Source organism: Neoarius graeffei, chromosome 6 (assembly GCF_027579695.1).
Source record: "Neoarius graeffei isolate fNeoGra1 chromosome 6, fNeoGra1.pri, whole genome shotgun sequence".
Taxonomy (NCBI): Eukaryota; Metazoa; Chordata; class Actinopteri; order Siluriformes; family Ariidae; genus Neoarius; species Neoarius graeffei.
Window position 1 is genome coordinate 79,029,948 of NC_083574.1, and position 14,687 is coordinate 79,044,634.

Consider the following 14,687-nt stretch of genomic DNA (forward strand, 5'->3'; position numbering starts at 1 on the left):
TTATTCTCTTACGATTGGCTATGTACCTAAATCCTTTAAACTAGCAGTTATCAAACCCCTGATTAAAAAAACTGACCTTGATCCCTGTCAGCTGTCCAATTATCGGCCAATATCAAACCTCCCCTTTATCTCCAAGATCCTTGAAAAAGCTGTGGCACAGCAGTTATGCTCATATTTACATAGGAATAACATCCATCAGTCAGGATTTAGACCTCATCATAGCACAGAGACAGCTTTGGTTAAAGTAGTAAACGACCTACTGTTGGCGACTGATCATGGCTGTGTCCCGCTGGTTGTGTTGCTTGACCTTAGTGCAGCATTTGATACCATTGATCATTCCATTCTTCTGGATAGACTAGAAAATGTTGTGGGAGTTATGGGAACGGCCCTCTCCTGGCTCAGGTCTTATTTAACTGATCGCTATCAGTATGTTGATGTAAATGGTGATTTTTCTAGACATACTGAGGTAAAGTTTGGTGTTCCACAAGGTTCTGTCTTGGGTCCACTGCTTTTTTTTCTTTATATATACACACAGTGGTGCTTGAAAGTTTGTGAACCCTTTAGAATTTTCTATATTTCTGCATAAATATGACCTAAAACATCATCAGATTTTCACACAAGTCCTAAAAGTAGATAAAGAGAACCCAGTTAAACAAATGAGACAAAAATATTATACTTGGTCATTTATTTATTGAGGAAAATGAGCCAATTTTACATATCTGTGAGTGGCAAAAGTATGTGAACATTTGCTTTCAGTATCTGGTGTGACCCCCTTGTGCAGCAATAACTTCAACTAAACATTTCTGGTAACTGTTGATCAGTCCTGAACACCGGCTTGGAGGAGTTTTAGCCCATTCCTCCATACAGAACAGCTTCAACTCTGGGATGTTGGTGGGTTTCCTCACATGAACTGCTCACTTCAGGTCCTTCCACAACATTTCGATTGGATTAAGGTCAGGACTTTGACTTGGCCATTCCAAAACATTAACTTTATTCTTATTTAACCATTCTTTGGTAGAACGACTTGTGTGCTTAGGGTCATTGTCTCACTGCATGACCCACCTTCTCTTGAGATTCAGTTCATGGACAGATGTCCTGACATTTTCCTTTAGAATTCGCTGGTATAATTCAGAATTCATTGTTCCATCAATGATGGCAAGCCGTCCTGGCCCAGATGCAGCAAAACAGGCCCAAACCATGATCCTACCACCACCATGTTTCACAGATGGGATAACGTTCTTATGCTGGAACGCAGTGTTTTCCTTTCTTCAAACATAATGCTTCTCATTTAAACCAAAAAGTTCTATTTTGGTCTCATCCGTCCACAAAACATTTTTCCAATAGCCTTCTGGCTTGTCCACATGATCTTTAGCAAACTGCAGACAAGCAGCAATGTTCTTTTTGAAGAGTAGGGGCTTTCTCCTTGCAACCCTGCCATGCACACCATTGTTGTTCAGTGTTCTCCTGATGGTGGACTCATGAACATTAGCCAAAGTGAAAGAGGCCTTCAGTTGCTGAGAAGTTGCCCTGGGGTCCTTTGTGACCTCGCTGACTATTACACGCCTTGCTCTTGGAGTGATCTTTGTTGGTCGACCACTCCTGGGGAGGGTAACAATGGTCTTGAATTTCCTCCATTTGAACACAATCTGTCTGACTGTGGATTGGTGGTGTCCAAACTCTTTAGAAATGGTTTTGTAACCTTTTCCAGCCTGATGAGCATCAACAACGCTTTTTCTGAGGTCCTCAGAAATCTCCTTTGTTCCTGCCATGATACACTTCCACAAACGTGTTGTGAAGATCAGACTTTGATAGATCCCTGTTCTTTAAATAAAACAGGGTGCCCACTCACACCTGATTGTCATCCCATTGATTGAAAACACCTGACTCTAATTTCACCTTCAAATTAACTGCTAATTCTAGAGGTTCACATACTTTTGCCACTCACAGATATGTAATATTGGATCATTTTCCTCAATAAATAAATGACCAAGTATAACATTTTTGTCTCATTAGGACAGCTAACCTTAGGACTGCAGTTGTCAGGAACAGTTTTGCACTCAAGTTTCCATCAATAAAGAGTTATAACATCAACAAAACTGACTTCATGTTAAAACTGTTCATGTTACAGTCATGTTGTCTATTGTTGCCCAAATGAGGATGGGTTCCCTTTTGAGTCTGGTTCCTCTCGAGGTTTCTTCCTCATGTCGTGTGAGGGAGTTTTTCCTTGCCACCGTCGCCACAGGCTTGCTCATTGGGGATACATTAGGGATAAAATTAGCTCATGTTTTAAGTTGTTCAAATTCTGTAAAGTTGCTTTGCGACAATGTTTATTGTTAAAAGCGCTATACAAATAAACTTGACTTGAATTCTGAATTATACCAGCGAATTCTAAAAGGAAAATGTCAGGACATCTGTCTATGAATTGAATCTCAAGAGAAGGTGGGTCATGCAGCAAGACAACGACCCTAAGCACACAAAATCGTTCTACCAAAGAATGGTTAAATAAGAATGTTTTGGAATGGTCAATTCAAAGTCCTGACCTTAATCGAATGGAAATGTTGTGGAAGGACCTGAAGTGAGCAGTGCATGTGAGGAAACCCACCAACATCCCAGAGTTGAAGCTGTTCTTTACAGAGGAATGGGCTAAAATTCCTCCAAGCCGGTGTGCAGGACTGAGCAACAGTTACCGGAAACGTTTAGTTGCAGTTATTGCTGCACAAGGGGGTCACACCAGATACTGAAAGCAAAGGTTCACATACTTTTGCCACTCACAGATATGTAATATTGGATTATTTTCCTCAATAAATAAATGACCAAGTATAATATTTTTGTCTCGTTTGTTTAACTGGGTTCTCTTTATCTACTTTTAGGACTTGTGTGAAAATCTGATGTTTTAGGTCATATTTATGCAGAAATATAGAAAATTCTAAAGGGTTCACAAACTTTCAAGCACCACTGTATGTTACCTCTGGGTGTTATTATTCATAAACATTGTATTCGTTTCCACTGTTATGCTGATGACACACAGTTGTATGTTTCTGCAAAACCTGATGAGAGACACCAGCTTAATAGAATTGAGGAATGTGTGAAGGACATTAGACACTGGATGCTTATTAACTTCCTAAGACTGAAGTACTTGTACTCAGACCACATGCAGCTAGAAGTAAGTTTTCTGATTACACAGTAACTCTGGATGGCCTTTCTGTTTCTTCACGTGCAACAGTAAAAGACCTCGGAGTGATTTATTGACCCCAGTCTTTCATTCAAAACTCACATTGATAACATCACCCGGATAGCTTTCTTTCATCTCAGAAATAAGATAAGATAGGAAATTGAATGTCACTACATGACGCGGAAAAACTAGTTCATGCTTTCGTTATCTCCAGGTTGGATTACTGTAATGCCTTACTGTCTGGATGTTCCAACAAGTGCATAAACAAGCTCCAGTTAGTTCAAAATGCAGCAGCAGGAGTCCTTACTAGAACTAGGAAATATGACCACATCACCCCTGTCTTATCCACACTGCCTTGGCTCCCAATCAAATTTCGTATCGATTATAAAATATTACTATTGACCTTTAAAAGCACTGAATGATCTCGCACCACAGTACCTGAGTGAACTGGTCCTCTATGACCCGCCACGCCTACTTAGATCAAAAGGTGCAGGCTATCTGCTGGTACCTCGTATAGTGAAGGCTACATCAGGGGGTGGAGCCTTTTCTTACAAAGCCCCACAGTTATGGAACAGCCTTCCAAGTAATGTTCGGGAATCAGATACAGTCTCAGCGTTTAAGTCTAGGCTGAAAACATATCTGTTTAGTCAAGCCTTTTGTTAATGGTGTTTATGAGGTAAAGGAGTAGATCTGGAGGATCCTCAGACATAGTGTTTTGGTAAACTGGGATGTATGGATGCTGTCAGTCCTCCACTCGCTTGCTCACTTGAGTTTGTTGACGGTGTAGTGGCTGGCTGCTTTATGTCCCGGGGCTCCCTCATGCCTGTGTTACCTTTTGGCTCCCCCCTTTTAGTTATGCTGTCATAGTTAGTTGCCAGAATCCCTGCTTGTACTCAGTGCAATATGTATACTGTTCCTACTTATTCAGGTGACATTGGGCATACCGAACAACCTGTGTTTTCTCTCTCTCTCTCCCCCCTCAAGTCCCTCTGAGTTACATGTCGGTCCTGGGATCGAGACGCTGACCTCTTCTGCTCCTCGGACCTGCCTGATCCATCCTGGTGCCCTGTGTCTGGTTGGAGTCTCATCGCATCACTCCTGTGGAGGACGGCCCCATGTGGACAGTTGAAAGTCACACCTGGAGGACGCTCTGGACTCTTACAGTAATGCTTTTATGGCTGAGGACTACAGTTGGCTTGCTAACTTTAGGACTGCAGTTGTCATGAACAGTTTTGCACTCAAGTTTCCATCAATGAAGAGTTATAACATCAACGAAACTGACTTCATGTTAAAACTGTTAATATTATAGCCATGTTGTCTGTTGTTGCCCAAATGAGGATGGGTTCCCTTTTGAGTCTGGTTCCTCTCAAGGTTTCTTCCTCATGTCGTCTGAGGGAGTTTTTCCTTGCCACCGTCGCGCTCATTGGGGACAGATTAGGAATAAAATTAGCTCCTGTTTTAAGTCATTCAAATTCTGTAAAGCTGCTTTGCGACAATGTTTATTGTTAAAAGCGCTATACAAATAAACTTGACTTGATAATGAAGTTTTTGTAGCCTTTCGGGTGTTCAGCGCGTCTTTAGTTTCAGTTTATTTCTTTAGTGCTTAAACCGAGCATTGGATTAGCCTCGTCTTCTCTCTTTCCCGGCCAACAAAGAAATGATTGTGCACATGCGCAGCAGAAAAGTTTTGTCATTGGATCTTTGCATGAGCTCCGACGTGTGACATGTTGTCTTGACAATGTGCAATATTATAACAATACTGCATGCTCATTCTCCATTGGGGAGAGCAATGTAATACAACGAGGATAAGCAATATGATAACAGTATTGCATGCCATCAGTAAACCTGCTAGAAGGGAATAAAATACATGATTTTATTCTATAAAAAGTGGCCCGTCTGTATAATAAATCACTGATATTCACTGAGCCTGAGGCAGATAATTGTTTTAGTAAAAATACACAGGTGATTATTAAAAAAAAAAAAAAAAAAAAAAAAAAAAAACACATTTCAAACCTCAAAAGCAGAATGCAAATGTAATAAAGACATAACACAGACTCGTGTCACTTATCTATGCCAAGTCACATAAAATACTTTGTTTTCAAACAGATGAAATAAATCACAACTCCACCTTACCTTTGAATAGTGCCTTGCCACCGTCGCGCTCATTGGGGACAGATTAGGAATAAAATTAGCTCCTGTTTTAAGTCATTCAAATTCTGTAAAGCTGCTTTGCGACAATGTTTATTGTTAAAAGCGCTATACAAATAAACTTGACTTGATAATGAAGTTTTTGTAGCCTTTCGGGTGTTCAGCGCGTCTTTAGTTTCAGTTTATTTCTTTAGTGCTTAAACCGAGCATTGGATTAGCCTCGTCTTCTCTCTTTCCCGGCCAACAAAGAAATGATTGTGCACATGCGCAGCAGAAAAGTTTTGTCATTGGATCTTTGCATGAGCTCCGACGTGTGACATGTTGTCTTGACAATGTGCAATATTATAACAATACTGCATGCTCATTCTCCATTGGGGAGAGCAATGTAATACAACGAGGATAAGCAATATGATAACAGTATTGCATGCCATCAGTAAACCTGCTAGAAGGGAATAAAATACATGATTTTATTCTATAAAAAGTGGCCCGTCTGTATAATAAATCACTGATATTCACTGAGCCTGAGGCAGATAATTGTTTTAGTAAAAATACACAGGTGATTATTAAAAAAAAAAAAAAAAAAAAAAAAAAAAAACACATTTCAAACCTCAAAAGCAGAATGCAAATGTAATAAAGACATAACACAGACTCGTGTCACTTATCTATGCCAAGTCACATAAAATACTTTGTTTTCAAACAGATGAAATAAATCACAACTCCACCTTACCTTTGAATAGTTTTAGACCAAACTTTCGTAGCACCTTTAGTGCTTCTAGGAACAGCATTTTCTTTCATCATTTGTAATTCTTCCTGACTTACAGTGATGAAGTGATTGGCCGCCATTTTGCCGAGTCGATTATCGAGAAATAGTCCGAATTTCTCAACCAATCAGAGCACTTGATTTTCTATCACCACCTGCGTATTTATACTAAAATTGATTTTCGGTGCATGGTGATCTTATACATAACTCGGCACCAGGTAGAATCAAGAGGCTCGTGAGGAAACAACTGTTTACTGTTCCTTAACATTAAATCGAATTGCAAAAACAGTTAAAAAGCAATTTTTCATTCAAGAAAAAATTTAACATTGCAATTCTTTTAAGTTCGTTTCTTAAGACACGTATTTTTAAGTATGTTACCTCGCTTGTTGACAGTTTCGGCGAACACTTCCGCCTTCTTCAAAACAGTCACCAGATGTCGAGTGGTGACGTGCCTTATCAGCTGATGTTACTCTATGGAGGCGTGAACGTCCCGCCCAATTTGACAGGTAGTCCACGCCTCCTGCTGTCAGGTCGCTGCCCCAGGACTGCGCTCCAGGTATGTGACAGAGCGTACGCTCCCTCATCCCGGTTCATGGTCCTCTGCGCCCGCTTACGTATCTCCACTGCCTCCAAAATCCAACGCTGGTATCTATTCTCTTCAGCGCGAATGACTCTGGCCTCTTCCCAATTCATTATATGATTATGTCGTTTGCAGTGGTCTGAAATGGCTGATTTTAAGTTTTCTTGGCTTGCTTTTTCTTTTCCGGATCTTGTGAGTCTTTTTGTTGTTTCTTTTTCACATTCTATTTGGTGTTCTTTCCTGCGAGTGTGGAAGCATCTGCCCGTTTCACCAATATAGACTTTATTGCATGAACGGCAAGGGATTTCATATATGATATTGCATTTATTGTCCAGTTGTATTTTATCTTTGGGGTGAACTAGCAGCTGTCGGAGGTTCTTGTATGGTTTGACCGGGGTGTTGATGTGGTATTTCCTCATGGATCGTTGGATGCGTTCTGTAACTCCTTTTATGTATGGTAATGTGACAAAGCCCCGGTTTGTTTTTTCTGTGTTTTTTCTTGTCTGTTTGTTTCTTTCCTTTTTTTGTGTCTGTGATTTTCCTTTATCGTGGACTACCTGTCAAATTGGGCGGGACGTTCACGCCTCCATAGAGTAACATCAGCTGATAAGGCACGTCACCACTCGACATCTGGTGACTGTTTTGAAGAAGGCGGAAGTGTTCGCCGAAACTGTCAACAAGCGAGGTAACATACTTAAAAATACGTGTCTTAAGAAACGAACTTAAAAGAATAGTTATAATTATCAGACATAATGAATTTTCACTACATATTAACATTGCAATCCTTGTGGAATGAGGGGAAAATCACACACTCCAGGCTGTTGTGTAATCAATCACACAGTAATCCAGCATCGCAGTGTGGATCACTTTCTTATTTACAGCATGGTCAGTCAGGTTTTATTCCTTCCATATTCAACACACTACGTTGTTTGTGTAGTTGCGTCAAATTATCATCACTATTCTCGGGTTTTCTCTCGAAGCAGGCAGTGGAGGGAGGTGGACATGTTTCAGTTCAGTTCTATTCAAGTCGAGAGATAATAGAACCGATGATGGATCGTTATTTCTGGACACATCTGGAAGCAGAACTGAAGTCCTTCTGTAATTCTGTTCAACAGGCTGGAGTGTGAATATACACTGGGTACAGCACTAGTTCGATGTGTTGTGATTTTTTTAAAGAACAGGTGTGGCATTTAGCAAATAACATGCATTTATGTACCTTCCTTGGACTTTTTGTGCTCTTGTCGCTCTTTCTGAAGGGATTTCTCCAGCCTGGACCGATGCTCATACACCACTACAAGCAGAGAAAGATGGAGAAACACATTGTAAACATTCTCAACAGAATAGAGAAGAGAGAGAGAGAGAGAGAGAGAGAGAGAGAGAGAGAGAGAGATCCAGTAGTTAAAGACATTCCAGTCTGGTCTTGGACAAGCGGGTGAATGGGTAATGTGAGCTGTGCTGTTTTTAACACCCCACACACACACACACACACACACACACACACACACACGTTTGTCTCACGATCCTTGTGAGGACCTTCCACTGACCATTTTTAATGCAGCTAATTAATACCAACCTTAACCTCAGTAACCTTAACCTCAGTAATGAAAAGGAAACTTTTTGGCTCTTATGTTTTTTGCTCTTGTTAAAACAACAACAACTTCCTTGTGGGGACCGAATATCCCCAGAAAGTCACAATTGTCAGATTTTACTATTCTTTTGAGGACATTAGGTCCTCAGTAGTATATAAACACACACACACTAAGTGCATGAGCCACTGCCCCACCGACAGGCTCCTCCATTACTTCCCCCCCCATTTGGCAAAGCAATAATGGCTTAAATGCTCAGCTCTTGTACACCTCTTTTCAATCAACATGAGTAACAGGTACCCATTATGATCCAGTCTCTAGGGCTACATCCACACGACAATGGCAACGAGATTTTATTTAAAAAAATATCGCGTCCACATGGGCAACGGATCAGTAAAATATCAGGTACATATGGCAACGCAACGCTTGCTGAAAACGATGCAATACACATGCCACACCTCTACGTGCTCTGTAAGACGGTCCCATCGGAGACACCAGAACAATAGAAGTAGTAGGACGCATGCGCATAAACCCCTTCTTCTACCCGGCGTGAAGCACTCTCAGGAACAAACACACAACAACAAGAAGAAGATGGCTGCGACTACGCGAGGAAATCGTGCCTTCTGTGTGTACAAATTAGTTTTATTAGTGTGCATAGTTTTATATAACTTAATTTTCTTATTGTGTGTGAACATTTTGAAAAGCATTTTTATATAATTTATATTACTTTTTATATTGTGTGTGAACATTTTGAAAAGCAGTCTTATCCAATAAAAAAAAAGAAATTCAAGAAATGGTTCAGTTACTTGTTTTATTTAAAAGAAAAGCTGTATACAAAAGTGAATGCAATGCAGTGGTTCATACAAAACAGCGAGAGTGCTGCTTGTTCTAGTCATGTGGTTGTGACGTCATCGTAAACAAATCCGTTCTACTCATCCAGACGACTTCGCAATGGTGCCGTTGCCAGATTTTTCCACTCTGGAACCCGTTCTCGTTTTGGGGCACCCAAAACGCCGGTGCCGTGTGGACGCCAGGCCGAAACGATAAACAATTTTATCAGATTCACCTGAATCCGTTGCCGTGTGGACAGCCTCTAGGAGGCTGTTAAAATCAGCGTTACCCTCTTCTTCATTCCAATGTAGGCTTTTGGCTTAAACTGCACTTAGAATTGTTTGAATGATGAAAAAAAAATCAATTTTGGCTGGCTTTTAATTAATTTATTGGGGGGAGGTCTATCAGATACATTCCATTCAGCTAGCATGATACAGAACTCGTCTTTGACTCGTTCAATATCATGCGAGCTGAATGGAATATATCTGATATACCATGAAAAAAAGCCACCCAATATCATCATCATCATCATCACCACCTCACCCAGGACGGAGTCCACCAGGGGGTGAGGTATTGTTTTCGGTGGGGTTTCCTTGTTCGCAACATTACAGGAAAACGACCGGACCAATCTTCGTGAAACTTTCAGGATAGATAGGCATTGGTCTCAAACAGAACCTCCAACAGCATTTTGAGGGTCATCCGGTCAAGGTCACGGTCACCAAAAAGGTCAAAATCATTCTTGGTGCAAATGGTGTCCCAATGTCCTGAATGTGATTTGATTTATTAGCTTTGCCATAGCAAGATCTATATACGTATGTAAAGTTGAAACCGTATATTTACATACACTTTAGGAAAAGACACAATCTTTTTTTTTCTCATAGTCAGACATGAAATCAGACATTCACTTTAACTTTTTCATGTCTGTCTGAATATTTAAAATTATTTCAATGTACTTAATGCCAAATTAATCAGAGAAGGAGTTTTTTATTCAATATTTTAATTGCTTTTATCAAATCAGAAGTTTACATACACTGCAGTTTGTGTGCCTTTAAACAATTTAGGAACGCCCAGATGATGATGTCATGTCTTTGGAAGCTTCTGATAGGTTAATTGGCAACATGTGAATTAATTGGAGACACACCTGAGACACACACCTGTGATTGTATTTTAAGGAACACCTCAAACACAGTGCTTCCTTGTACACAACATGGGTAAATCTAAAGAAATTGATCAAGATCTCAGACTAAGAATGGTTAACTTGCACAAGTCTGGCTCATCTTTGGGGGAAATTTCAAGAAGCCTGAAGGTGCCACGGTCTTCAGTTCAAACCATTATACGAAAGTATAAACAATGTGGGAATGTCGAGCCATCATACCGCACAGGAAGGAGACGGATTCTGAGTCCCAGAGATGAGCGGGTTCTGGTCAGTGCTGTGCGTAAGAACCCAAGAATGAATGCAAAGGACCTCGTGAAGATGATGGCTGAAGCTGGTAAGAGTGTGTCACTGTCCACGGTGAAACGAGTTCTGCACCAACATGGGCTGAAAGGCCACTCTGCCAGGAGAAAGCCATTACTCCAACACAAACATAAACAGGCCAGATTACAGTTTGCAAATGAACACAGGGGAAAGGATCTCAATTTTTGGAGACATGTCTTGTGGTCGGATGAAACTAAAATTGAGCTGTTTGGCCATAATCAACAATGATATGTTTGGAGAAAAAAAGGAGACGCTTACAATCCTAACACCACCATACCAACAGTGAAACATGGCGGAGGCAGCATCATGTTTTGGGGTTGTTTTGCTGCAGGAGGTACTGGTGCACTTCACAAAATCAATGGAGTAATGAAGAAGGAACAGTATGTGGAGATACTGAACCAACACCTGAAAGCATCTGCCAGGAAGTTAAAGCTTGGCCGCAAATGGGTCTTCCAAATGGACAATGACCCGAAGCACACCGCCAAACTGGTCAAAAAATGGCTTGATGACAACAAAGTCAATGTTTTGGAGTGGCCATCACAAAGCCCCGACCTCAACCCTATTGAGCATTTGTGGGCAGAGCCGAAACGACATGTGCATGCAAAGCAGCCAAAAAATATGGCCCAGTTATACCAGTTCTGTCAAGAGGAATGGGCCAAAATTCCTGTCAAGTATTGTGCAAAGCTTATTGAAGGTTATCCAAAACGTTTGATCCAAGTCAGACAGTTTAAGGGCAATTGTACCAAGTACTGATGAAGTGTATGTAAACTTCTGATTTGATAAAAGCAATTAAAATATTGAATAAAAAACTCCTTCTCTGATTAATTTGGCATTAAGTACATTGAAATAATTTTAAATATTCAGACAGACATGAAAAAGTTAAAGTCAATGTCTGATTTCATGTCTGACTATGAGAAAAAAAAAAAGATTGTGTCTTTTCCTAAAGTGTATGTAAATATACGGTTTCAACTGTACATACATTATGGCTGGGAAACCACTACAGCTTGTGCCAATTACAGTGGCCCCATTGTACCGAATCTGCATGTCTTTGAACTGTGGGGGAAACCGAAGCACCCGGAGGAAACCCACGCAGACACTAGGAGAACATGCAAACTCCACACAGAAAGGCCCCGAGGTTCGAACCCGGAACCTTCTTGCTGTGAGGCAACAGTGATAACCACTACACCACCGTGCCGCCAAATCACTCCCTACTCACTACATAGTGGACTATATAGTCAGGTCACCATTTTGTAGCGCTGTCCGAATGTATAGTGAGCATTATTACACCCTATATGGTGCACTCAAAGCATTATCACGAAAGGTAGTGCCGCGGCAAAGAAGGGAAAAAAGAGGCCAGGGCAAAGAATTATCATTTAATCAATAAGCCCACTATATACTGTAGAACTCTATATAGCAATTCCCTATATCGTGAGTAGGGCGTAGTGAACGAGTGAGTGATCTAGGACATAGTGTTTGTAACCAATCAGCACTTATCCTGATCAAGTTCAATTACCCATTCTATTTCTTGACAAACTTCGTAACCAATCAGAACCAGAAACAGAATAAGAGAAACCTCGTTATATATACACACACGAAAGTAGTATCGGAAGATAATCAGCAAATAAAAAGATGAACGAAATTCACCTCGTGGTTCGCCAAGGCTACTGATTCGATATCAAGTAAGTGGTGTTTATTTTAAGAAAATTTACCTTTTGATTATCACAGCTTTTGTTTGGTCCTTCTGAAAGGTCAAATGAAGAGTTTTCGAAGGTTTTTTTTTTTTTTTAGCTTTTTGGCAGATGTTTAGTCTTTACACTACACTTAGGAAACAAAACGTTCTTATTAGTATTAGTGACCTTGAAAGAACAGAGACCACACTAGTGGGATTGAATCAGTTGTTATAATACTAAAATAAGTGCTACCGGGCGAGGTTTGTTTTGCCTGGCAACACTTATTATTATTATTATTATTATTAATAATAACCTTCATCCTACCAAGTGGGGTCCATCTGGACCCCGCACCTATATGTTTGTTTGCCATTTTAAAAATATGTGACATACTGCCTCACCGTTTTATGAATTTGTCGGAATTTATGTCTTAATTAAAACACTAATGCACCGGAAGATCAGCTTTTTGCATTGTGAAGCCATAATTAATTTGTTACTGGGGTCCAACCGGACCCCAGAGTAAAGTTTATCTGTCTTTCATTTTATAATTGAATAGCACACTGAAAGTTAACTTCTTTTATTTCTTTTATGTTCCATAATGAAACTACCAAGGCATTCCTTCTTGGGGTCCATGTGGACCCCACTGCTGCAATAAGCACAGGCTGCAAAACAAAAGCCCGAAATTATTTTACAATTACTTTTTTGTTTTAAATTCTGTAAGAAAAGACTTAAGTTGTAATCCAGAATGTTTTACAGCTGCATGAGCTGCAAAAATCATGTATATAATGCCAATTTTTTTTGTGGCGCTATAATTTGCTACATGTATGCTAGTTATTGCAATATTATTGCATTTATAATACATCATTGATATTCAGCCATAGTGGATTTTGTTCTTCAATAAAGTTATGTCTGTTTGCTGCATTGAATTGGTTCTTACTGCATTGATTTCAAGGTATTCCCTCCTGGGGTCCATATGGACCCCGCCTGGTAGTTTGTGTATGTAAAATTGGCTGGTAGGATGAAGGTTAAGTGTGTTCTTTATGCCTTGGGGCCCTTTAGTGTATTGCTGTTATTAATACAAGATGTTCTGAACAAAACTTATCTGGTGATTTTGTCTTTATAAGCTTTAATTTTAAAGAAAAGTATTGGGGTCCAAACAGACCCCACATGGTAAGATTAAGGTGTAAAATAGCATGGTAGGATGAGGGTTAATACACATTCCTTTCGGGTGTTCGATGCGTCTTTCTCTTTCAAAATTCTCTTAAAATCTTCCGTATTTAACAAAGCAAACCTGGTGGCCATGTTTGTTTACAAATTGTCACAGTCGCTTGCTAGCGTGGAGGTTTTACGTCTCCGACGTGTGATGTCATGTTGTCTTGACAACCACGCAATATCGTAAACCGTATTCAACGCTCATTCTCCATCGGGTAGAGTGGCATAATACAAGTAGGATAAGCGATATGCTAACAATATTGCATGCTATCAAACCAAATGAATGAAACCCGCTAGAAGGGAATAGGACGCATGTTTTTATTCCATTGAAAAAAAAAAAGGGTCCTGGATGTATAATAATACAGAATATCAAACACCAAACAATAGTTTACTGTCCTATAGAGCTGGGCGATATCTAAAAGTGATTGTAATGTTTCCTTATTAAAATATCATGACAGTTGATATTACAGGCACGTAATTGTCAATTAAGGAAATAAAAACAGACACTCTCCGAACTAACAGACAGAGGAACAGGGGTTCCACCCAAAGTTATTTGTCGGAGTTGCCAAAAAAATTAAAGATAAAAAAGCCTGAGATGCTCAAACGTGGAAGTTCTGCTCCCATATCCAAGTACGCCATCATCATCATCAGTTCTCAGACCCAACTCTGTAGGCACGTTAATACATGGACCAAACACTAGTCAACTTTTATGTAGCACAGTATTTCCCAGTGCGAAAAATTACAAGAGACCCACAGTGGTCACAATGGACACTCATAGTAGTGTATTACGCCTATATTCTCCTAATTTTTTACATCTTCAGTCTCTCTGAATACTTTAGCTGTAAGGATAATGCCAGTGTTGTAGTCAAGTCACTAAACCTAGAGTCTGAGTCCAGTCCGAGTCCCCAGTGTTCAAGTCCGAGTCATTAAAAAAATTGCAAGTCGAGTCCACTATTGATCCGAGTCGAGTCTGAGAACAAGACTCCAACTGCACCATTTCACGGTGGCTGTTTTACCGCCATTAACATTAGTTTGTTCCTGAACATGGACATATGAATAGGTGAATGTGCACTTGTTTATTAATACAAGTGAAGACAGGTAAACAATCCAGAACGGCAGGCAAAATCAGAAAACAGTGAAACAGGCAATAGGTCAAGCGAGTAACAAACAGGCTATCATAGACTCGGCAGAATCAAAAGACGAGAAACAGGAAATCAGGGATCAGGAACCCAAACAAGGAAATAAGGCTCGGTA

The 14,687-nt window shown here is 40.1% G+C and overlaps 1 protein-coding gene across 2 annotated transcripts in view; it reads right to left on the minus strand.

The window, feature by feature from the left end:
* The window catches only part of golim4a (golgi integral membrane protein 4a), a 99,566-nt gene that overhangs the window by 44,101 nt on the left and 40,778 nt on the right, over positions 1–14,687 (minus strand). For both annotated transcript variants that reach the window (XM_060924060.1, XM_060924062.1), the window contains exon 2: positions 7,877–7,951. In XM_060924060.1, coding sequence (XP_060780043.1) covers positions 7,877–7,951 — 75 coding nt within the window. The remainder of the gene's footprint in view (positions 1–7,876; positions 7,952–14,687) is intronic.